Genomic DNA, 26,760 nt, shown 5'->3' on the forward strand with positions numbered 1-26,760 from the left:
TCTGCCAAAAGAAACCCAACTGGCAATCTCATAAAATTACTAAGAATAAAATGAAAGAATTCAATAACATTTAAAATGCTACATAGAACTATAGAAAATCAAGTTATACAAGACATTTAATAGATTCACATATATACACATGTATATATATTCCCAATTTCTTAAAATCATTATTCCTATTTCCAATGAAAAATTTAAGAATCAAGGCATTTATGTTCCTCTTCCTTTTCTGGAAATAATGAAATAGAGTTTATTAATAGATGAAACTAGAAAACATCGATATAACCTTGAATATGAGAATAACAAGGAATTGAATACCATATAGGATTATAGAAAGGGAAAAAGCCATGACTTTTAGAAGGGATTTTAAAGTCATGACAATTTCTTGAACTAGGAGTAGTGGATGCAAGACTTTTTTGTATTTTATGCATTGCCCCACATGCATATGTTCCTCAACTTTTTTTTTTTTAACCTGGAAGCAGACTAAGGTAGGCACACAGGTACTTGACTGCAAATCACTGGTACAGTTTTCCCCTCTCAACCCCAAAAGACATAAAACTAGCAACCCCTCATTTAAGTCAGGAAATATGAGTAGGCTGCAGGAGAAAGGTGGGCATATTCAGAAAAAAGCAAACCCCACACCTGACATTTTTGCAAACAGCAGGCTATATTTATAGTAAGATGGAGGAGAAAGTGGGTTGTATGTAGCAACTGTCTGCTAAATCTTGGTCAGCTAAAAGTAAAGACTAAGCCAGCAATTTCCTAAGCTTAGATATACCACCTAAGGATCAACAGAAGAGCTTTAAAATCGGTGCTCATGCCTTGTGCCCAGAATTCTCATTTGTCGGATATGGTCAATGTGCCCCAGGGGAGAATCTAACCTGAGCTATAGTCCTGCTCAGACCACGAGAGAGGAGTTGGTGAGAAAACCTCCAGGACAATTGGAAATATTTAAGTCATTAGCCTTTAGCCATCCCAAACTATTTCCCTGGCCTCTTTCCCAGAACTTGATTGTTGGGCAAATAACTGATCTGAGAATTGAGAATATTCAAGTTCAAAGATGACTGAGATCAAAAAGGAACCAACGCAGGTCTTGGTAAAGATATATCAAAGGAAACCCCCACCCCACCAAAAAAGCAATGTCAAAATAAAGTCATATAAAGAGCACAGCATGAAAAATGAACAGATGATGAAATTTATAATGAATTCCCATTGTGTGTGTGCGTGTGTGCGCGCATACACACGCACCCACATGTGTTGCAGGAGATTAGTTTTAGGGACGCACCATTCCAGGAAAACCTGGAAGGGGATGGCTCATTGCCCACCCAAACAGCCCCAGCAGCCAAAAACCTCCATATTCCAACAACCATTGCCATACTCCCTGCCAGATTCCATTGCTGGAGCCTCATCCAGAAATTAATTTGTTGAAAAACTTAAGTATGCAGGTTTTGTGACTGAAATCTCCAGCTTTTATGGGATCAGGGATGAGTTACCTCCTTGTACTTCTGAAGCCCAGCAGTGACACATGCCCCAAAGCCACCAATCAGTTAAGAATTTAATGCCATCCTTATCACTCTGTTGGAAATTTTAGATACTGTGGAGTGTGTGGTCATGTGATATCTCAAACTTTGTAACACTGATAATCCAGGAGTAGCACACCAGATTAGATGGGATATAATGAAGAAGTCAATCAATCTTGATTAACACAATATAAACACAGAAGATTTAGCCCATAACAACATTTTAGTAATCTCTTATACAAGGATTTAAAAGCTCCACGGTGAGTTACAACAGTCTTCACTAACTTTCCTCTACGGAAACATTTTCTGATCATACTTTTAGCAAATTATTTGTAACAAGCATTTTCTGATCATACTTTTAGCAAATTATTTGTAACAAGCAATGTAAAATGAACTACTGAAGGCCTGCTATGTGGGCAGGCTCATGGGGTGGTTGGTAAAACTGGAAATGATGGTGGTGGAAAGGTGTAATGGTGGTGGGATTGGTAATGGAATATTGTGTGTCTGTAACTAAACTAATGACTTAATGGAAGTCCCCACTCTAATTCCTCCTTCAGCAAACAGGTTCCTTTTGTTTTTCTTTTCAAAGGAGAATTCCTAGAATTAAACATTCAGTGGCATTCATAATCAACCTCTTCAGACCTTTCCTAGGAACTTTGGGCAATTATGCTTTACCCACCCCTCCACAGAAACTCAGTCAACAAATGACCTGTGGTTCTCATCTAACATTAACAACAATGATAGGTCATTTGGGCCAGAGCGATAGCAAAGCAGGTAGGGCATTTGCCTTGTATCTGGCCGACCTGAGGAGTAGGAGAAGACTATTTCTCTTTAACAGAGTCTTACTGTTTAATATACTAGGCTCTCATTTCCTGTCAGTACTAAACTTGTTTATTCCCTTCAAATCTTCTAAGGAGTTTCTTCTACATTACATCAGTAATTAGCAGTTCTTATTCCAGTTATCAGAAAAGATTATATCCATAATTTCTCCACATCCAATCCAATCAATCCCAGTGCTAAATAAATCCAGAAGCTGGTATCTTCTAACCTCTTCTCATAATACCACTTTGGATCAAACCAATATTCTCTTTTGACTGCAATATTCCAATAGTCACCAAACAAATATTCTTGCTTCTATTCTTACCCCCAAGTGCCCTATTATGTGCATTTTGTTTACTGTACTGTATTCAATGCTCATCATGGTATACTCAACAGGACCAGAATAATCTTATTGCAAGAATTTACTCTTACACTTAAAACCTAAAGTCTTTTGTTATACTTTAGAATTTATTCCATTTCCATTACCTGTATCTTCAAGACTTATTACCATCTGATCTACTTAGTAAATTTTTGACTTCACTCTGTAATTCCCCCATTAGAGGAAGTTTCATGTAGTTAAAAACTCTTGTATGTTTTGTCTTTTACTTCCAGTGTACTTAAGACCATGCTAAGCATTTGATGAAACAATTCTGGATAGGGCAAGTGTAATATTGAGAAAAGTCAAAATCTTTTTTCAAAAAACAAAAAGGGGCGTTATCTGATACTCTCTCTTCAGCTCCATGTTTCAGTTTTAAAAAGAGAGGTTACCAGATTAGAGTCATAATATAGCAGGTAGGGCTTTTGATCTGTATGTGGCCAACCCAGGTTCAATCCCAGACATCCAATATGGTGCCCCCAAGAACTAAATTCTGAGCACAGGTGGGTATGCATCCCTTCTCAGCCAAAAAAGAAACAAGAAAGAGAAATAACCTGAAGTTGATGGACAAATCCAGCATTAGGATTAATACAAAATCTTCTTTCTTGAACATAAGCAAATGCATCTCTGAAAACAGAAAAAATGGCAGTAGTATTATTTCATAAATAAATTTTAATTGGATTTACCAAAAACCTATGTACAACATGAAATGATGATAATGAACCTTCTACTATACACAGGGGTAGTAAGTTGTAGTGGAAAAATCAGCAGCAAAAGACAAAATGGTATCACAAACCTGCCTACCAACTGTGATAGATACTAGGGGAAAGAAAAACACTCAATTTATTTAAGCTTTATTTTTCTCGGGCTGGAGTGATAACACAGCAGGTAGGGCATTTGCCTTGCACATGGCCGACCCAGGTTCGACTCCTCAGTCCCTTCGGAGAGCCCGGCAAACTACCAAGAGTATCCCGCCCGCACGGCAGAGCCTGGCAAGCTCCCTGTGGTGTATTCGATATACCAAAACAGTAACAAGTCTCACAATTTGTTGTGAGATGTTACTGGTGCCCACTCAAGCAAATCGATAAACAACAGGAGAATAATGCTACAGTGCTATTTTTCTCATCTGTAAGATATACCTGAAAAGGGGCCAGAGAGAGTATAGAAGGTAGGGCAATAAATAGGGCAAGAGACGCAGTTCAGTGGGTAGGACACTTAATTTCAATGCAACTGACCAGGGTTCGATCCCCACATCCTATACTGTCTCCTGAGCTCTACCAGGAGGAATTCCTGAGTGCAGAGCCAAGAGTAACCCCTGTGCATCATTGGCTGTGGCCAAAAAACAAACATAAAAATCAAACAAAAAAGTAGAGAGGGCACTTGCCTTGCCTACCTTCTACTTATCTATCTCCAGTACTATGCATGGTCCACTGAACCCTGCCAGAAGTCCAAAAACAAACAGAGCAAAAGGGGTGGGGGGGTGGGCGCCAGGGATGAGGGGGACACAATTACCACCTATTTGGCTATTTGGGAAGGAGATAATAAAGTACCTAATACAGAATCTGTCACATAGCATGGACTCAAAATATTAAATATATCAAAATATAAATATATTAAATATTGACAAATATGAAATATTCAACGAGAAATATATCTACTTCCTAGTATTGTAAGGATGAAATGAGATTAACGTTCATAGAATATGGCAATGCAGGCTAGACCCAAGAAATAGAAATTTTTTCCTTTTAATTTTAATATTACAAATTATAAAGAAAATGTAGCACTGTAGCACTGTCTATAGTAGCTTATTAATCTTTTTTCAATCAGAGAATAGAGAGCTCAATGAGTTGTGTGCAAACTTTGCATTCATGAGACCCAGGTTCGATCTTCTGCACTCCCTATCTTCTCACCAAAAGTACCCTCACAAAAAAACCCACTTTTTTTCAATTAAATACAGTATTTGCATTCAAAAAATATTCTTTTGAGAACTGTTATATAAACCTTTGAATATAAAGATTTATATTTAAGGTTATCACATGGAGTGATCATTCTAATGTCTCAAATTTGTGAAGCATATGAATCCAATGCTGAATACACTCAAAAGAGTGAGAGTGATGGGAAATAAAGAAAGAGGTTAACATAAGATTAATATAATGAGGTAAATATAATAAAGAGGTTAAAGCATGGGTCACAAAGGCTGGAGCATAAATAGAAGCTGAAATAATTCCCGGATAATTTTTATTCATTTACTGTTAGTTATTTTTATTTTTATTCCATACGGTAGGGGAGCAACACCTAGCAGTGCTTTGAAGATGCTCCCAGTAGTGCCAGGAATTGAATATAATCAGCTGCATGCACAGCACAAGTCTTAATCTTGTCCTATCTCTATAGTCAAAACTTAGCCCTTTAAACAAATTAAGCCCTTTAAACAAATTAAAATGTTTAAGTTTAAAACCAAGACTAATCTAATTCTGTAACAATAAAGTAATAAAGTAACAATAGTCACATTAGTTCCATAAAAAAACCAAAAAATTCAGCCTAAACAGACTTATATGAAGTAGATAAGCTACAACAGTTAATATGGAATATAAGGGCCTTCCTAATCAAACATGACTAGATGAGAAAATCAGAAGGATATCGATTTTAAACCCCCAGAAGGGGGTTGGAGCTACTTCTGGTTTCTGTGCTCAGGAATGACGCCTGGTGGTGCAATAGACAGCTTCTGTACTATTGCTCCAGTCATTTCATTTTAATGATAATTTGTGATTGGTTTCATAGTACTTACCTGTACTTCATTCCAAATGTTTCCATAATGTATGCAATAACAAAGGCAGCACTGAAAGAGAAAAAAAGCTTATTTTGTTTTTGTTTTTTTTTTTTTGGTTTGTTTTTGGGCCATACCTGGGCTGTGCTCATGGCTTATTCCTGACTCTGCTCAGAGATCACTCCTGGTGGACTCCAGGAGATCAAACTCACCTCTGTAACATCAAGGCAAATGCTCTATCTGCTATACTATCACTCTAGCCCCGAGGTGGGAGTGGGGTGGGGGGAGAGGTCATCAGAAAAAACAAAACAACACAATTCATTTGTTAAATAGATTATCTATAACTTCATACCTCCGGGAGATCCCCGCATTTCCATGGACAAGAACTTTGCCTGGAAAAAAAAATATTTTGATACCAAATAAATAAATAAAAATCTTAATTAGCAGCTAAAATTCACTGAAACCATGTATCATGCCACAATAAAATAATTCTTCTTTATTTTATCATACATATCACTTGGAAATTTTAATATTTTAAAAACATTTACAAATTCATTGTACAGAGAATATAACAGACTTTTAGATCTTTAAAAAGAGATCAAAGCTATTCCACCCTACCCCAAACCCCCCCCCCCCAAACCCCTGCAGCAAGGTGGCTGCCGCTTAGAGCTTATAGGAAAGCCAGGTATGAGCTGGCGGTGACGGAGCAACTGCAGTCTCATGGGAAGGGGGTCGGTGCCGGCTCGTCCTTCACACCCTACCGAGGTCACGAGTTGCCCCCCCCCCCCACCCCCCCCAAGCAGCTCTCCAGCACGGCCATGGCTCCAGAGGCAAAAGGACTTAACCCAGAGCCTTGCAGCTTGCGGCAGAAAAGTGAATGGTCCATGCATTAAACTATGGCGTCATGCCTCTCTGGGAGGGAAAGGGTGTTGCTCCCTTCCGCCTTTCCTCCCCTCCCCAGCAGCAGTGTGGCTGCTGCCTCAGAGCTTATAAGAAAGCCAGGTATGGGCCAGCAGTGACGGGGCAACTGCTGCAATCTCATGGGAAGGAAGGGTACCGGCTCATCCTTCATGCCCTACGAAGGCCTGGAGTTGCCCCCCACGAGTGGCTCTACGGCACATCCTTAACACCAGATGCACAGAAACCAATCTCGTAATTATCTGACTTTTTGCAGAAATCCAAAATCATTATATGACTCTCATAACCAGCTATAGAAAACAAAGTATTTCACAATACCTTTTCAGCAATTCTGATTGTTGTGGGGGGAAATTCTAAACAATAATGGTACATCTTTTGGCAAAATCATGAATGTAATCAATGTAGAGAAAAGTTAAGTAGGAATCATCTGCCTCACAGGCATTGGGAGGGATGGAAGGGGGTTATACTGGGGTTCTTGGTGGTGAAAAATGAGTACTCATTTTTGAGTGAAGGGAGAGGTGTTTGATCATTGTATCACCGAAACTTAAACCTGAAAGCTTTGTAACTTTTCCCACAGTGATTCAATGAATAAATATAAGAAAAAATCACGGTCACGGTCCTCCCGTTGTTCATCGATTTGCTTGAGCGGGCCCAGTAACATCTCCATCGTGAGACTTGCTGTTACTGTGTTTGGCATATCCAATACGCCACGGGTAGCTTGCCAGGCTCTGCCGTGCGGGCGAGTTACTCTCAGTAGCTTGCCGGGCTAAATAAAATTATGGGAAAAAAAAAAAAGAGATCAAAGCTAACACAGGTGTTTTGTTTTTGTTTTATTTTTGAGGGAGGGAGGACTCCTGATTCACTTTAAGATGCAGAGGACAGATGTCATGTTTTTAGGGCTCTGCAATACTGGAAATTGCCCCGGGAAACCCAGCAGTCCCTGGAAAATGATGTGTTACAGGGAATCAAACTGGGTAAGACACGTGTAAGGCTTATGCTATGTCTCTGACCCCTGCCCTGATTTTAAAAGTATTTTTTATTTAGAGATATTTAAGAAAGCCTATACAAATCAAATAGACTAAATAGCAAAATAATTTACCTCCAGTTTGTAAGCTCCCATCAATAAATTCTTTTGTCTAAAAAGTCAAAGACAAGGTGTTAAAATATAATGTAGATTAATATAAGCATGACATACATTGAAAATCACATCCTCATCTTATATTAATTCAATAATTTCCCAAATGTTATGAAAAGAATTATTACAACATAGAAACATAGAAAACATAAATTAACATAAATTTAAAACATAGAAAACATAAATTAACAATTTTATAGTATGAATTCTCAAACTTTTAGTAAACAAAAATGTTTTTTAAGTAATTTATTTAAAATAAACTCCCACTAGTTTTAGCCACAAGAAAATAAAGTACCATGGAAGGAATTTTTTTTTTATAATGTTGAGGGATCAAATCCAGTGCTTCACAAATGCAAGACATATACTCTACTGTTGAAAATCCCTGCTCCTATAGGAGGCAATTACACCTCATTATCATTGTTTTTAAAATCACCATAAGAGGTCAGATCAGAAATAAATTTTAAATGTTACTGAAATATTGATACCTACCATGGGGAAAAAACGTATTATATTTTCCACTGGATTATCTGCAATGTCCAAGACTAAATATCTGAAAAGAGAATATTTTGGGATAAGAATACTTGAGATAAAATTTAACTTGTATTAAAAATTTAACTTTAAAAATTTCTTGGCAATCAGGAAAAAAAGAAAAACAATTTTCAAAGTATCACATTACCAAGAACTGGGTCATAGATTTCATATTGTTTAAAAGGCAGAACATTTAAAATCTTAAGAAACATTAGCATTTCTCTAAAATTTGGTATAAAAATCAAGTAATTAAAATAATCACAAGAAGGAAGAAACCTTCTGCTAGATTAGAACTAAACAACAGAAATATAAAAATTCTGTATTCACTGTTATTAATTTTTTCGAGTTCTGGAGTCACACCCAGTGATTCTCAGAGCTTACTCCTGGTGAGGTTCAGGGGCTCATATGGGGTGCTGGAGATAGAACACAGGTTAGCCAACTGCAAGGCAAGTGCCCCACCCTCTGTACTACCGCTCTCATTCATAATTTTCTATTTCTATCAATTTTCTTAAGACTTGAAGAATCTAGAGGCCAGAGAGAGTACAGTGAATAGGGTCCTTAGCTTTGCATGCAGCCAACCTGGATTTGATCCCTGGCATTCCACTATGGTTCCTAGAGCAGCACCAGAAGTAATCCCTGAACCTAGAGCCAGGAGAAAGTTGAGCAACTACTGGGTGTGGCAAGAAAAAAAAAAACCTAGAAAATTTTCTGAGTGGCCTCATGAACTCTCCCTACAACTCTACATAGAACAATCCAGAGGAAGCCCCCCAAAAAGCAAATCAAAATAGAAGACAACGGTCTAAAGGAGTCATGGGTCAAAAACATATCAATTTAACATTGGCAAACATTTAAAATAAAGCCTTATCAATGTGTCAGACTTATTCTATAAAGGCTTTCCATTTCAAACTTATCTAAGACAACCTATTTACTTACAGAATGTATGGTGATAAGTTATAAGATTAATTTAAATTTTAAAGTCAAACTTGCTTTAAAAATTATACTGGGGCTGGAGAGATAATACAGGAAGGGGTTAAGGTGCTTGACCTGCACAAGGCTGACTCTGGTTAAATTCCTGGCACACATATGGTCTCTTAAGCACCACTATAGGTAATGCAAGCAGAGAACAGGAATTAAACTCTGAGCTCTGCCAAATGTGGCTCAAATTTCCCATCTTCTCCCACACCCCCCAAATTAGTTGCTGGAACGAGAGACACCTCAAAGAGCTGGAGTACAGAGGAAGTCTCCATTCGAGTCCAGGAGTAGCATGGGGTATGCCCTGCTAGGCCCGAAATACACTGGGCAGGCTGGGCTGGCTTCAGTGGTCCCCAGCACTGCTGGCCCCAAGCAGCATGTATCTGTTCCAAGCACCGAACCAGCAAGACCATCCCAATATTGCTGGGATTAGCACCATTACTTCCTGTGCAATGCCTGGGAGGTTCCCCCACAAAAACAAATAAACAAATATTAGCAGTTTCATGATCATCTAAGGTGGTAACAGCTTCAGAAAACTCAAAGCTTATCACAGAGAAGCAAAAGTCGGAATCAAAGGATCATCCAAGAAAAATCTGTAAGGATCCTGACAATGTCTGTTATCATCTTACAGTGACAGAGTAAACTCGTTACATAAAACACTACTTCAGGAAAAAATTACCAAAAACATTTTACTGCATACTAATTAAACGTCAAAAACTACTCACAGAATTATCAATCTATAAGCCAGTATTTTAGGAGAAAGCGTTCTTATACTAGATAAAAGAATCTGCTCTTTGACAAAAGAAAATTCATACAATTTAGAAATATACAAGGTATTTTAAAATGTAACATATTCATTGCTTTCAATATTCATAAATCTGTATACATACATAATATATATCAGAGAAATTTAAAGGAAATACACCAAAATATTAACATGTTTCCTCAGGTTTGTGAAATTATTAATGACTTTCTAAATGGTTTTTGGTATAACTTGGCATTTTCCAGTCTCTCTTATTTGGGGGTGAGTGTGTGAGAAGGTCTAGGCCAAAGCCAGAGGTGATCAGTGCTTATCCTTGGCCCTGTGCTCAGGATATACCTGGAGGTATTCAGGAGTCCATACGTAGTGCCAGAAATGGAACCATATCAATCACATGCAAGGCAAGAGCTAAATGCCTTATAATCCCAGTACCACGTTTCTGGCACCAAAGTATGTAAGAACAAGTTTCTCTGAAGCCAGAGAGCTCAACAGTTTAAATACATGCTTTTCATGCAGGAGGTCCAGGTTCAATGCCAGACACTACACGGCACCTAGAGCATAGCCAGGTGTGGCCCCCAAGCAACAAAACCAAACAAGTACTACTTCACAATTAAAAAGTGTGTGTGTGTGTGTGTGTGTGTGTGTGTGTGTGTGTGTGTGTGTGTATGTGTGTTGCTGGATCTTGGAATTACTCTTGGTTGTGTTCTGCAGATCCTATGGGATGCCAGGGACCAATCTCTGAGGTTGGCCATATTGCAGGACAAGGGCTCTACCCACTGTACAAACACTTTAGCCCCAGAAAAAAAAAATTCTTTATTTAAGAATATATTCTTTATAAAACAAGTTTTTATTAACTAAGAAATGTATACATGTGCTAAATTCTAACAGCATAAAAATATCTGTATCTACAAGTGGTACAATATGGAAAGTATCATGCTAAGCAAAATGAGTCAGAAAGAGAGGGATAGACATAGAAAGATTGCATTCATCTGGGGGATATAAAGTAACAAAGTATGAGATTAATACCCAAGAATAGCTGAGATCAGCACCAGGAGGATTACTCCATAACTTAGAGGCCAGCCGGGTATCCTAGAGGAAAGGGCAGTTCAGATAGAGAAGGGAGCACCAAATAAAGGATGTTTGGAGGATCCTCCCAGGAGGGGAGATGCATGTCGAAAGTAGACTATGGACTGAACATGTTTGCCACTCAATGCCTCTTTTGCAGACCACAACACCCAAAAGGAGAGAGAGAACACAGGGGATTGCCCTGCCACAGAGACAGGGGGGATGGGGGTGGGAGGGATATTATCCATGGTGGTGGAAAATGGGCAAATGGGCACTGGTGGAGGGATGGGTATCTGATCATTGTATAATTGAAACCAAAGCACAAAAAATTGTAAATCTACAACTTTAAAAAAAATAAAATAAAGGGGAAAAAAAAATATCTGTATCAGGGCCAGAGCAGGTAAGGCACTTGCCTTCCAGGTGTCTGACCTGAGTTTGGTCCCTGGCACCCCATTATGGTCACTGGAGGGGTCCAAGAGTAATTCCTTAGTGCAGAGCTAGGAGCAACTCCTGAGCATCACCAGATGTAGCTCAAAAACAAACAAAAATATGTACTGAAAAATGTATCTTTCTACAAAACATCCCAAATGCTGAATCTCTTTTATTATAAGCAACTACCATCAGTTTCTAATTTGTTAGTCAGAATAAGCTTAATATTTTAAACACATTAAAAAATATATGTATTAAATTCTCTACATGCTTTTTATTTAGTCAATTTGAGAAATTATCCCATACAAACATGATGAGTATATGGTTATATTTTACTGTACACTCACACAATACAACACTTTAGTAATCTATACAACCTATACTGTATTTAAATTGCTCTCATTTTTTTAGAGAATTAAAATAGTTCTAACTTTAGTATTATAATACTTTTAACAGAGATGCAAAGTTATATCTAGGGTCAGATAGACAGTATACAGCCTAGGGTACTTGCCTTGAACACAGGTGATACAGGTTTACCCCGGGCATCCCATATGGTCCCCCCCGACCCTGCCAGAAATGATTCCTGAGTGCAGAGTCAGGAATAATCCCTGAGTATTGCTGGGTGTGGTCCAAAAACAAATACAGAAGAAAAAAATGCAAAACTTTGGGTATTTGGAGATAACTAACATATGTCTAAATGGTTTTCAAGAATTAATAGCTATCTCCTGGGAAAATAACTAGGTGGCAGGGTTTAGAGGAAAGGGATTTATTTTCATTATCTTTTGTATTTTTCTCGTGTATTACATAATACTTTTTTAGAAATGAAGTTAAAATAAATGTGAAAGGATGGGAGAAGCATGCTGAAAGTAAACTATAGACAGAACATGATTGCCACTCAATGCCTCTTTTGAGGCATCCAAAAGGAGAGAGAGATCAAAAGGGAATGCCCTGCCACAGAGGGCGGGTGGGATGGGAGGGATGGGGGGTGGGAGGGATACTGGGATCCGTGGTGGTGGAAAATGGGCACTGATGGAGGGATGGGTACTTGATCATTGTATAATTGAAACCCAAGCACAAAAATTTGTAAGTCTACAACTGTACCTCATCGTGTTTCACTAAAAAAATTTTAAAAATAAATAAAATAAATGTGAAAAACATTAGAGACTTAATTTTATTTATTACAAGAAAAATCAGGCAAATTAAAACATGAGATGGGAGAGACTACATTAATACAATGGTTTTTAAAAAAACTCAAAAAAAAATAAAAACTTCTTATAAAATCTAATAAAACAGTATGAGATACCATTTTTACTCCAGCCCAGGAGATTTGAAAAAAAGTTAAAAGCTTTTTACTTTTATCTTGAGATAAGAATGAAGGAGTCCCTTTATAGGTTTCACAGTGAGTATAAATGATTACAATTTACTAGAGGACAATCTGCATCAACTATTAACATTTTAAATACTCTCTGATCCAGCTATTTTTATGAAATTTTCCTATTGTTATAATTACAGAAAAATGACACGTACAAGGATATTTCTATTTAATGCCTAATAGGTTAAATTTTAGTACAGTAATATAGGGCTGGAGCGATAGCATAGCAGGTAGGGCATTTGCCTTGCACGCGGCCAAACCGAGTTCAATTCCTCCATTCTTCTTGGAGAGCGGAGCAAGCTACCGAGAGTATCTCGCCTGCATGGCAGAGCCTGGCAAGCTCCCCGTGGCATATTTGATGTGCCAAACACAGTAACAAGTCTCACGATGGAGACGTTACTGGGACCCGCTCAAGCAAAATCGATGAACTACGGGTGTCCTCCCGTTGTTCATAGATTTTGCTCGAGCGGGTCCCAGTAACGTCTCCATCGTGAGACTTGTTACTGCGTTTGGCATATTGAAGACGTCACGGGGAGCTTGCCAGGCTCTGCCGTGCGGGCGAGATACTCTCGGTAGCTTGCCGGGCTCTCCGAGAGGGGCGGAGGAATTGAACTCGGGTCGGCCATGTTGGCTGCGTGCAAGGCAAACGCTCTAACCGCTGTGCTATCGTTCCAGCCCATGACCCATCTTAATAAACCAGGTATGTAGAGAAGATAGTCTGATACAACAAAAGTAAATTAAAATAAAAACATTACATTTTTGCCACCTAAACATTTCTAAATTTTATAATAATTCTTACCTAAATAGTTGTTGAAAATTTGGTTTAACAAAGTTTGCTTCGATATTCTGTCTAATGCATATTATATGGGTTATTCCATGTTTCTGTAGTATAGGTAGCTATAAAAAGAAAAGGGACAGGGAGAGAAACCATTTAAAATAATTTATCATCTCATTGTGACAGATGTTTTAAAATATACAAGATTCAATATTAGAATTAACATATCTAAGTTTGAGCCTCTTTGAAGTGTAGAGGAAGTAGTGGTAATTTTGAAACAATGAACCTGAAGTGATCAGCAAGATAGGTGACTGATTGAGTAGTACACTAAATGTCCTCACACAAAGCTGACAAAAATGTTTAGTATCTATACGAGAGCTTTATGGAACCTGTAAAATGCTTGAATGGGGAAAATGCTGTCTATCCACTGAGAGGTTGAGAGAATTATATAAGATGACGTGTGTAAGGTGTCCAAAACAGTGAACATGGCAAAGGTTTAATAAATTACAGTTACATATAATGATTACAATGTTTGGTATCTGGAGGGGGCTACTATATATATAAACTTAAGAAACAAGAGTTTGCTTTTTATTTACTGATACACAGTAAAACACTGAAAGTTCTTGTTCAGTAATTATCTATTCATTAAACGAATAAAAGCATGAGCAAGCAGTATCTTGAGTTTTCTATGATAGTTTTTAATTCTGTATGCTTGAGAGACAATATAGGTTCTTTTTCCATTTTAAATTGATCATTAATTCATAATATTCTATTTCATGGGTGGGCAGAGCTTAACGCCTATGTACAAAATTCACCACATACAAAGTTCTAGTGTTATCCCACTACCAAAAAAACCACAAAAACCCTCTACCCATTCCTCCCACTTCCTCTACCCACTTCCATCTCCCTGGTAACCATTCTAGTTCTTACCAAATCTTGGGAGTTAGTTTTGTTGTTTAGTGCTACTTCATTTGCTTTACATAATCCTCTATCTTTAATTCCTATGGCCATAATAGATAGCCAAAAATATACTGGTAATTTACAAAAGAAGTTAAAGGAGTAATTTCTATTTGTTACAATCTGAATGTTTCCTCCTAAAACTAATATGAAATCCTAGCCTCCAGTGATGTATACTGTGAGGAGCTGAGGCCTTTGGGAACTAATTAGATAGAAATGACATCATGAAGGCGGAGCCCACATAATGGAATTAGTAACTTTATTTTGGTTTTGGAGTCACACCTGGGTTACTCCTGGCAGTACGTGGGAGACCATACGAGGGGACCATATGGGATAACAGGGATAGAACCTGGGTTGGCTGCTTCCAAGGCAAATGCCTTACCCACAGTATTATCGCTTTGGTCTCAGAATTAATAACTTTATAAAACCAAACATCAGAGCTTCATCTGAAAAATATAACACTAAACACCAGAAAGGAGGGTCTTCAAAATCTAACCATGCTGGCATAAGAATGACTTTTCAAAGTTGCATAGCAGAGAAACAAAATATCTGCCATTGAAATCATCCAACCTATTGTAGTTTATGTAAGCAGCCTCAAATAATTTTTATGATTGTAATTATTTTAATTGAAGTAACATTCATTTATAAATTAGTTTTTGAGGCATATGGCATTGCAAATCAAGATCTAGATGTGCTAAATTTTGTCTGCCACCAAAAATCTAGCTCTCAGATGTAACAATCCCAGGAGTTTTAAATGTTAAAACTTTCCAGCTTGGGGCTGGAGCAATACTACAGTGGGAAGGGTGCTTGCCTTTCATGCATCCAAACCAAGTTCAATCCCTGGCAGCCCATATGATCCCCCTGACCCCACCAGGAGTGATCCCTGGAAGCAAAGCCAAGAAAAACCACAACACTGAATGGGATCCCAAAACCAAAGCTAAATGCTTTTCTTAAAAATCTGTTTAATAAGCTCTGAGTGCTTATTAAACTATTTTGAGGGCACAGTGAACTATTACTAAAAATAAGCCTTACTAAAATGAAGTCAAAGATAAGAGCAAGCACTACTTTTCACTTTTCAATGGCTTTCCTCTTATTCAAAGTAAATTATGACATTTTATCACACCTCAGAAACATTTCTCATACCTACATAAAAGTCAATAGTAATAAAGAGCTTGATCTTTTTATTAAAACTATTTGAATCTACTACCAAATAGGCTTAAGTAAAATTCTTGAACTGCCGGGATAGTACAGAAGGTTTTAAGGCACTTGTCTTGCAAGTGGTCAACCTAAATTCAATCTCCATCATCACATACGATCACCTGAGTACTGTCAGGAGTGATCTCTGAGCATAGAGCCAGGAGTAAGTCCAGAACACTGCCAGGTGTGCCCCCCACCCCACCCCAAACCAAAACAAACCAAATCTTTTATTCCAAGGCTGGAGAGAGAACAGCAGGTAAGATGCTCGCAATGCACACACCTGACCTAGGTTTGATCCCTGTTACCCCTGCATAAGGTATCCCGTAAAGGTATCCCATAATCCTTATGGAGCACAGAGTCAGGAATAAGTCTAAGCATGTCCAGTGTGGTCCACAAGCAATCAAAAACACAAACAAAAAATAAAGCTTCTTTTCCACACTATGGCTGCTTCTTTAATTCCATTTTCTTCGTTTATTTTAAAAAGCTTTTGGATAATGGTACAGAAAGAAATCTAGCCTGTATTATGTGACTCAAGGTGAAAAAATAATCATATTCTGCTGTAAGAGCATTCCATTCGTCTAATAATGCCAGAAAAGCTGAAAAAGAAGCTTTAAGAAGTTATATCTAGTAAACAAGTCAATTTCATCTGACAAGTATTATACTAGGTATATTCACAGAGTGTAGTGGCAAATAAATAATCCCAAAAGTCTGAACTATGTACATCAAATTATTTTGATCAGTAATTCTGTTCATTTTTTCTTTTCTTTCAAAGTAAGACATAATTAGGTCTAACCTTGTCTTGGACCGATTTTTTTTTTTTTAAACCAACATCTCACTTTCGAACCTCTGTTGATCATCAAAAAAACTAAGGTTAACAGTGCAAAAACTAATATTAAAAACCAAGAAAAAAAAGCCTCTCTTAGAAGACTGATGGATGGGAGGCAAAGGGGTTGGGGTGGAATGGGGGGCATTCGTGGAGGGAAGTGGACACTGGTGAAGAGATCAGTGTCGAAACAGTGTATGCCTGAAGCCCAGTCATGAATAACTTTGTAATTTCAAGGTGACTAAATAAAATAAATTAATAATCCTAAGTGATGCTTCAATAGTAAAATAAAATCCTTTAATGTATATAGACATCAAAGTATATCATAAAAGCTCATAAAGTTTATTGTGGATATATATCATATATAAGAATGACATCTAGGAGTGGGCCCAGGTGCCCTAAGCACACTTGCTGTTGTTTTTGTGCACACCCAGAGGAACTTAGGGGTTACTCCTGGCTCTGCACTCAAGAATCACCTCTCGTGGTGCCTGGGAGAACATATTGGAAGCTGGGGATGGAACCCAAGTTGGGCCCATGCAAGTCAAGTACCTTACCTGCTATGCTGTCTCTCAGGTCCCAAAGATTTGTTCTAATTGGGGATGCTCAGGGCTTACTCTTAGTTCTGCACTCAGGAATCACCTCTGATGAGCTCAGGTGGTTCTGGGAATCAAACTTAGGTTGGCCACATTGAAGGCAAGCACCTTACTCACATTATAATTCTAAGAAAATTAGCAACACTGTAGTATTTCCAAGGGCTGAATTCTCAAGGACCTAGTTTCTTTTTTCTTTTCTTTCTTTCTTTCTTTTTTTTTTTTTTTTGCTTTTTGGGTCACACCCAGATGTGCTCAGGGTTTACTCCTAGCTCTGTGCTTGAGAGGATAATTCAAATATTAAATCTTTATTTTAAGCTTTAATTTTATCTTTCATATTGTTCCAAAGTTTATGACTGAAACGTTAAGCAGAAAGTTTGTAAGTCTATAACTATATCTGATGGTGATTCATTAAAAAATAAAAAGTAAAAACACAGTCCCTATATACATACTTACAATTCTAAGCTAGAGTTCATACCTTGCTTTTCATAGCAGAAGAATACGGACCTAAAAATAATCCAGGTAAAATTTCCTGGGGGACGGGGGGAGTAGTGAGAGAAAACAAGATAGTTACCATCAGCAATTTAAATAAACATAATATGTGCCATAAATCATAAATGGATGTTTAGGGTGTTTTCAGAATTATAACAAATTGCTAAAAAGTTTGTTATTGAAGGAACATTTCCTATAAATATAGATGTGCTTACATCAAATGATATATTCAAAGTTTTAGTTCTACAAAATCAAGTATTTTAACTTTCATAGTGATTTTTATTAGCAGTTTAGAAGGAATTAGTACCTTTGGCTTTTGTCTTACAGATTAATAAGGTATGTCTAATTGTCTATATGCTAGAAAAAATAATCTAAAAATAAACTCATACCTTTGAAATTACATAAAACCTCAAACAAATCAAAAGCAGCACAAGATAGAACAAAACAGCCCGATTACCTATAAATAGTAAAAATAAAGTATTTCAAAGCTAAAAAAAAAAAAACTATCAGATGTATATAATTACAATTCCTCCCTACTGAATTTAAACAATTTAAATAAACAACTCTGTATGCAAAATTAAAACTTATTCTATATGAATACAGAAAACTCAGTTGGGCTGTATTAAATCCCACTCTAAACAATAATCTTATAGTTCTGTAAGACACCATTGTGGGAACAGTTCTGATTTCTCCTACCAATTTCTTATAGGCAGAAATTATATTTACTCATCATTGCAACCAACTAGTGCTTTATAGGTACTCACATATCTTTTAAGTGTGAAAAAATATATATTTAGAGATGTCAAGGGATTTCCAAAACTGGGAGACACTAGCTTGATCCTGAGGCTACAAGATTCAGTTGTAAAAAATGATGTGAGATTAACTGTTATGAGGATTCACTATCACTCTACTTCATTCTATACTAGAATTCAGTTCAGTGTTCTGGAAAATTGCAGAAGTTTATTATAAATAATATACAGAGTCAAACAACTTTATTCAAAAGAACAATGTATTTTAGAGTCAAATCTCTCAAAGAGTCGACTAAAAGTAAAATATCTTTTAAAGAAAGTGTATATGTACTGTACCTAATTTTTCAGATAAGAAAGATCCAACTAACCTTTAAAATGATATTATCTTACAAGCTCAGTGATAAACCTGCTCTTCTGTTAAATGAAGTTATTTAACAGTGATAACAGTAATAATATGGTTTGACTCAAATAAACAAAATGATCATACCTGCATCTCTCGTCTCATAGGGTAGGTCCACTCCTTTAAAATGAAAGAAGAGCACAAAAATAAAAGATTGAAAAAGAATTACCAGTGAAAATTTAAAATATGACATACAAGTAAAAGGGGGTCAATACCAACGTCTGATGTACAAGTGTGTGGATGTTTAAGAAAAATTATATTTTAAGAATATTTTTTCTACGTAGACTATAGACCAAACGTGATTGCCACTCAATGCCTCTTTGCAAACCACAGCACCCAAAAGGAGAGAGAGAACAAAAGGGAATGCCCTGCCACAAAGGCAGGGTGTGATGGCGAGGATGGGGGTGGGAGGGATACTGAGACCCGTGGTGGTGGAGAATGGGCACTGTTGGAGGGATGGGTACTTGATTATTGTATAACTGAAACCCAAGCACAAAAATTTGTAAGTCTACAACTGTACCTCATGGTGTTTCACTAATAAAATTTTTTTTAAAAATGCAAAAAAAAAAAGAATATTTTTTCTAAAAATAAGGCTGGAGAAATAGCTCAAGGGGCTGAGTAACTCTCCTGCTTTGCATGCAGGTGACCTGAGTTGGAGCCCCAGCATCACATGGTACCTGGAGCATCACCAGGAGTCACTTCTGAGCACCAACCCAGGAAAAGCCCAACGCACAGGATTTTTGCCCAAGAACAAAATAATTACCTTATAAAAACAACAGCTTCAATTGACTTCATAGAACACATGAAAATTTAAATGAGAAAAATAGTGATTAAGATTATAATTTTTATTATTAAGATTCCAAAATTACGTTATTTCAACAGAGTGGATGATTTAATCAGCTCATTAGTAAGGTTAGATACTCTAGAAATTTCTTTCAAAGTCTGACTCTCTAAGTTAGTCATCAAATCAACTTATCATTCATAGTAATTCTAGTAAACAGGCACAAGTAACTAAAATACGTGAAGAAAGCCTCAGAAAGAAAAGAATGCTGAGCAAAATCTGCAATGGATGATAGAATGGCAGTGGTAGGTATCTGTTGTTCCTGATCTAAACCGCCAATGGTCATCAGTCTTTCCATGTTTTATGTGGGCTTAATATTTTTGGTCCAATTCCCTTTCTAGCTGAATCTCATGAACATATAAAGCTCACTTTGCCTTTAGGACAAAGGTGAGTCAAGAGATATGATAAGGAAAATAATGGCATAGATTTTTATTTATTTTATTTTATTTTTTTTTTGCTTTTTAGGTCACCAACACCACCCTCACATGCTAGAAGAATGGTAATGCGTTTGCCTTGCGTGCAGCCAGCACGGCCGACCCGGGTTCGATTCCTCCGCCCCTCTCGGAGAGCCCGGAAAGCTACCGAGAGTATCTCGCCCTCACAGCAAAGCCTGGCAAGCTAGCCATGACGTATTCAAAAATGCCATACACAGTAACAACAAGTCTCGCGATGGAGACGTTACTGGGCCTGCTCGAGCAAATCGATGAACAACGGGAGGACAGTGTTATTATTATTTTTGGGTCACACCCAGCGATGCACAGGGGTTACTCCTGGCTCTGCACTCAGGAATCACTCCTGGCGGTGCTCAGGGGACCATATGGGATGCTGGGAATCAAACCCGGGTTGGCTGCGTGCAAGGCAAACACCCTACCTGCTGTGCTATTGCTCCAGACCCTAGCATAGAAATTTTTAAAAAGTCTTTTTTTGAAATAAAGAATAAAGATTTTTACCTTGGTTGCTTAATCATCAGAATCAGAAATAGTAATTTGATAAGTAAGGTTAAAACTATTACTTTGGAATGTTAAGATTACAGTAAAGATGAAAGAATAGTACAGGGGGCTGGAGAGATAATACAGGAGGTAAGGCACTAACCATCATACAGCCCATCTCAGTTCAATTATTGGCTCCACATATGGTCTCCCAAGCACTGCCAGGGGTTACTCCTGAGCACAGAGCCAGGAACAGCCCCCAAGCACTGGTGGATGTGATGCCCACCCCCCAACCCCAATAATAATAATAATAATACAAGAAATTCCCTTTCAACTTTGACCTATACTAGATTCCCTGAGTCAGAAAAAGTCTTAAACATGAAACAGTAATCTGTAGGGAAAAGAATACTATGCCTGCAACATAATCAGCAGCTTTTTAAAATAGAGAAAAATATTTTGTTTCCAGTTTCGCAAATTGCTCTCAGTAATTTAGCAGAAACAGGCAGCAATCCCTAAGAAATCATTATGTAATAATTCAGTATCTTTAAATGCACAGCTAAACAAGAGTATGAGGGAAATTCCAAAAGAACTCCCACCACCCCACACTACTACACATACAAGAAAGCAAAATTCCAGAAAGATTATTGAGCACTGAAACAGTGTCCTAAGAGTTCCTACTGATCGTTCATGGTCTTCTAGTTATTATTTTAAAATGGAAATAAAGGGGGCCAGAACAATAATACAGTGGGTAAGACGTTTGCCTTGCACATGGCCAATCCAGATCCTATCCCTGGGTACCCCAAGCATCACCAGGAGTAATTTTTGAATGCAAAGCCAGGAGTAAGCCCTGAGCATCATTGGGTGTGGCCACAAACAAACAAATAACAACAAAAAAAAGGAGATAAAGAGCATTCAGCTAGAGTTTGTTAAGGTGCATATCTTGCAAGCAGCCAAACCAAATTCTATCCCAGGCAAAAGATTTCCCACATACCACCTCCCCTCACCAGACTGTGTTAGTAGTAGTCCACAGCATCGCTGAATGTGGCCCCAAATATCCAAAAACAAAAACACAATGAGGTATGAAAGTGCCCAATTTCAATGAAATTTTGTACACACATAATCACATCCCCATATGTTTTCTATTATCAAAGAAAGTTTCCTCATCTCCATCATCCCCAATTCCTCAGAGACAGCCACAAATTTCTATCTCTACAGATAGTTGCACCTAATCTTAAAATGCCATGTAAACAGAATAATATAACATTCCTATTTTATATTTGGCTTTGATAAAAGGTAAAAAAGGTAAAGGCCCTTCCGTTGTTCATCGATTTGCTCGAGCGGGCCCAGTAACGTCTCCATTGGAGACTTTGTTGTTACTGTGTCTGGCATATCGAATACTCTCGGTAGCTTGCCGGGCTCTCCGAGAGGGGCGGAGGAATCGAACTCGGGTCGGCCATGTTGGCTGCGTGCAAGGCAAACGCCCTACCGCTGTGCTGAGAGCAGCCCATAACTCAACGTAATGTCTTTGAGATTGATCCCTTTTGTATATATCTCTAGTTGTTTCCATTTTATCTCTATAATGACTACTGCATGAATAGTCCGCAGTTTACTCATTCTCATGTTGGTGAAGATATAAGTAGTTACCTGGTTGCAGCAATATGAATAAAAGTGCTTAGAAGACTTTCATAAGCCCTTTGGATATATGCATTCACTTCTCTTGGGTATATAAGTAGCAACAAAATTGCTGGGTTATGTAGCGGGCCTATACACTGCCATAAGTTTTACAAAAACAATTCAGACTCCCACCAGCAATGTGTGGAAGTTCCAGTTGTTCCACAACACCTCTAAAGTCTTATTTTAAATAGCAACGTAAAAGTGCAACCTAAGAGAAAACCAAAGACATGTTTAAAGTGTGAAGTATCTAAGACCAAAGAGCTAGGATATCAAAAGGCAGTAGCTGTTTAGTGAAAGATAAAGTGGAAAAATAAAAGTTATCTGAAGGGCTGGACAGAGTGCACAAGGGTGAAGGTACTTATTTGTCTTGCACACAGCCCACCAAAGATTGAACCCCAGGAGTACTACCAAGAATGATTTCAGATCACAGAGCCAAGAGTAAGTTCTGAGCACCAGAATGTAGTCCCAAACTACATTCTGGGAAAATAAAAAGAAAGAAAGAAAAAGCACAAGAAACCCAAAACCTAAACTCATTCCCACAGAAATGGTTACCCAAGCCTTTCTAAGCTTTACCTTTGAGCAGAAGGTGCTGAAGTAACAGAAGTAGATGATCTTCCTAATCACAATGTGGCCTTCATTCAAGTTTGCCATTAAAATTATATAGGCCAAATGAAAATTTAACGTCAAGTGTTCCTGAGTGGTACCTAAGTATTCATGGGTTCCTAGGAAAAGCATAGGGTTTTTGTTTGTTTTGGTTTTTGTTTTTTTTAGGAAGAGGTCACATTCAACTCTCCTGACTCTGAGCTCAGAAATTACTCCTGGTGGACTTGGGGGACCATATGGGTTATAGGGAACGAAAAGCAGGTCAGACTGACCCTGACTTAAACCACAAGAATGGAAGGATGCCAGCAACAGGACTAACAGATTCAAAGTGGTGAAATGTTAATCTAAAAAAATATGTTCAGGAAATAATCCTTCAAGAACAAGAGTGAAATAAAACAACTTCATACAAACATAGTTTGAACCTACTACACCCAGAATTTTATTCAAGGAATTTCTCAAAGGTACTACTGTCTCCATTTTATATATTTTTCTTTTTTTTGGTGGGGGAGAGGAGGTGGGCACACCTGGCTATGCTCAAAGGTTACTACTGTCTCTGCACTCAGGATTTACTCTTGGTAGTACTATGGAGCCCATACAGGATGTGGGAAATCGAACCCAGATCAGCCATGTGTAAGGCGAACACGCCCTATCCACTGTACTAGCTGTACTATGAGCCTGTTCCCTATAATTCTGTTTTAAGCAAAGAGAAACTAAGTAACTTGATTTCTAGTCCAAGTAATCTGACTCTATTCTCTTATTCATTACATTACACAGCAGTCTGCCAAAGAAGGAACTATATGGCAAACATACAGTTACACTGAAATAAATATTGACCAAATAAAACAATGACTAAAATGGCAATTAATAGAGTGTATAATTACCAAGACACTTGGGAAAGGAGGGTGTAATCCAACTGTACAAAATTAATGTGTGTGTGCTTCTTCAACTTTCCAATGCTATAACCATTTATGTCGAAAAGTTTTAAGACAAAGGCATAGAAGCCAAGAATGTGGCTCAAGTAATAGAGCATCTGCATGTACATTCAAATTCAAGGTGTTAGGTTCTCATCCCTGGTACTGCACAGGACATTCTACTGGGATTGGCACCAGACACAATGTAATAGGTATGTACCCTCTGAAATCTTGAAAGCTTTCTCTCATAGAATATTTACTTTGGAGGGCCAGAGCAATAGTACAGCAGGAATGGCATTTGCCTAGCATGTGGCCAAGCATCCCTGAATGCAAAGGCAGGAATAAGCCCTGGGCACCACTGGGTATGCACCATCACCCCCCATTCCCCACCCCTGCCCCTCAAATAGAATTGGAAATATTACTGGTGCTAGTATAAGATCCTGATCCAAAATCTACCCTTTTTTGAACTAGTCCTGATTATTATCTACAAGTATCTAAACCTGCCTCTCTATGAATCCTACTAATGCCTCTAGCTTACAGATCAAGATTTTAAATCATTAATACTCACATTCTTACTTTATTAGATAACCATCTATCTAGGAGTCTCTAAGAGCCAAGATTTGCCTGTATCACAAAGTTAATCTTGATCTGTTTAATTTGCTCCTAAAACCCATCTCCTTAAAGATTGTAATAAAGGGATATGAGGGACAGTACAGCAGGTAGGGAGTTTGCCTTGCACGTGGCCCCCAGGATCCCATGTGGCTGCCCCCTGAACATCACCAGGTATGGCCCCCAACCAAAAACAATAAATAAAGATAACAGTGTTAATGAGCAGACTCCCATTGTGAGTTACTAACATAGTAACATAGAAGACTCAATTTGCAAAACTTGTACTGGTTAAACAGTCCAGGTATGTTTTTCAAATCAAAAGATGCCAGCTAAACAAAACAAACAACAAAATCCCTAAACTGTTAGATACACCCATCACTGTCACTGTCACTGTCCTCCTGTTGTTCATCAATTTGCTTGAGCAGGCCCAGTAACGTCTCCATTGTGACAATTGTTACTGTGTTTGGCATACATCACGGGTAGCTTGCCAGGCTTGCCATGTGGACAAAGATACTCTCAATAGCTTGCCAGGCTTTCCAAGAGGGGCGGAAGAATCGAACTTGGGTAGGCCATGTTAGCTGCTTGCAAGGCAAATGCCTTACCCGCTGTGCTATCTGATAAACATAATTTCAAAGTGACAATCTTACAATCTTTCATCAATATGAGCTAGAAGGTATCACATATTGAAAATCATCTAACCCCAGTTAGGTCACCAGCACCAAATATGGTCAATCCCTTCCAGGAGTGAGCTCCGAGCACGGTCAGGATGAGCACAGAAAAGTAACTCAACAATAACAACACAATCTGAACAGGGGTCAACTGCAACTAAACTAAATGTTTTACTTCTATCTGAAAAATCTTTAATTCTAGAATTTTAAAACCAACAGCCCTAACTATACAACTAATCTAATTAGTAAGCAGCTTTCTTTCCTTCCTCACATCTACAAAGCCATTCTATCTTGCCAGAAGAAGGATGTATCAGGAAGCCAACATTTTAATTAATTCAACATATAGTATATGCCAATACTGTTCTGTGAAAGAAACAGAGGCAAAGACAGAAACTTACTGGTGACTGTCACTGTCCTCCCGTTGTTCATCAATTTTCTCGAGCCGGCCCAATAACGTCTCCATCGTGAGACTTCGTTGTTACTGTGTTTGGCATATTGAATACGTCACGGGTAGCTTGCCAGGCTTTGCCGTGCGGGCGAGATACTCTCGGTAGCTTGCCGGGCTCTCCGCAAGGGGTGGAGGAATCGAACTCAGGTCGACCATGTTGGCTGCATGCAAGGCAAACGCCTTACCGGCTGTGCTATCGCTCCAGTCCACTGGTGACTAAATTTCCTTAAGAAATTTCTAGTCTCTTTCATAGAAAACAGACATTGATCTAAGGGATGTATAACTAACTTACAGGGCTGGTACCATTACAGTAAAGTTTATAAATCTCCAGGGATTGAATTAATCTGAAGGGCTCACATGGGAGGGAAGCAGGAGATACGGGGCAAAACCAGGAAAAGCTTCTCTGAATAAAGAACGCATTCCACAAGTGAAATCTAATCCTACAGTAAGCAATCAATTAGATGAGATCAAGGAGAGTGATGGCAGTCATGACAGGAGATAAAAGCAAATGCAAAGACCCTTGAGGGCAAGATTAAAACATTCAGGTACTGAGGGAAAATGAGTATGACTAGGGCATACAGACAAAGAAGCAAGAATATCTTGTAATGAAGTTTGATAAGTAGACAGATGCTAGAATGAGAAACTGCATAGGGCCCTGCAGGTAACCTCAAGTGTTTGAACATCATGCAAAAAATAATGGGAAATCATGGGAAAATTTAAACAAAGCAGTGACACTGCAAATTTATTTAAATACAGATAATTTGTGCTAGTATCACTGAATAAAGAACACCCTTGAAACAAACTAATAGAAACAGAATATCCTTTAGGCCGGAGAGATAGTACAGAGATAGCTAAGGCCTCACACACACCAATGTGAGTTGATTTTTGGCACTACATATATTCCTCCCAACCCTTGTCCCCAAGCACAGAGCCAAAAGTGATCCATGAGCACTGCGGGGTGTGGCTCCAAATCCAAAACAAAGAAAAAACTTGATATCTTGATATCTATATACCTTGATATCTTTCAGGATATCTGGCAGAAATATTATGAAATAGGATCATCAAGCTTGCCTATAAGTTAAATAATAATAATTTACTTTAATAAATAAATAAATAAATATAACTTTACCAGCAATCAATTAGTAGCATTCATTAGAATCTATCTACTTGAATTCCATTTTTACTAAATTCAAATTGTAATTTAGCTTTTCATATATTACAAAAGAAAGATATGGCTGGCTGGGCACTCCATGTAGCATTTGACACTTCACACATCTCACTAGAAATTAGAATGTTAACATTCTATTTTATTCATTTATTGCAAGTAACCTCATATCCTATTTGATGACTGTTTACTGTTTTTAATCAGCTCAGAAAGCAGTCTCATAGCTGAAACAAATCTCTACGTTTTAAACAATAAAACTCAGAGAAAACTA

The 26,760-nt window shown here is 38.0% G+C and overlaps 1 protein-coding gene across 2 annotated transcripts in view; it reads right to left on the minus strand.

The window, feature by feature from the left end:
- The window catches only part of STYX (serine/threonine/tyrosine interacting protein), a 37,908-nt gene that overhangs the window by 7,735 nt on the left and 3,413 nt on the right, over nucleotides 1-26,760 (minus strand). Inside the window, exons 2-10 of one of the 2 annotated variants that reach the window (XM_056133436.1) lie at nucleotides 18,729-18,761; nucleotides 17,882-17,949; nucleotides 17,479-17,532; nucleotides 13,458-13,555; nucleotides 8,022-8,082; nucleotides 7,497-7,533; nucleotides 5,832-5,871; nucleotides 5,501-5,551; nucleotides 3,270-3,342 (exon numbers count right to left, since the gene is read on the minus strand). In XM_056133436.1, the coding sequence (XP_055989411.1) occupies nucleotides 3,270-3,342; nucleotides 5,501-5,551; nucleotides 5,832-5,871; nucleotides 7,497-7,533; nucleotides 8,022-8,082; nucleotides 13,458-13,555; nucleotides 17,479-17,490 (372 nt within the window). In that variant the 5' untranslated portion in view covers nucleotides 17,491-17,532; nucleotides 17,882-17,949; nucleotides 18,729-18,761. The remainder of the gene's footprint in view (nucleotides 1-3,269; nucleotides 3,343-5,500; nucleotides 5,552-5,831; nucleotides 5,872-7,496; nucleotides 7,534-8,021; nucleotides 8,083-13,457; nucleotides 13,556-17,478; nucleotides 17,533-17,881; nucleotides 17,950-18,728; nucleotides 18,762-26,760) is intronic. The other variant, XM_056133435.1, reaches the window with a different exon arrangement.

This window comes from Sorex fumeus, unplaced genomic scaffold, assembly GCF_029834395.1.
Source record: "Sorex fumeus unplaced genomic scaffold, SorFum_2.1 ptg000098l, whole genome shotgun sequence".
NCBI classification, from domain to species: Eukaryota; Metazoa; Chordata; class Mammalia; order Eulipotyphla; family Soricidae; genus Sorex; species Sorex fumeus.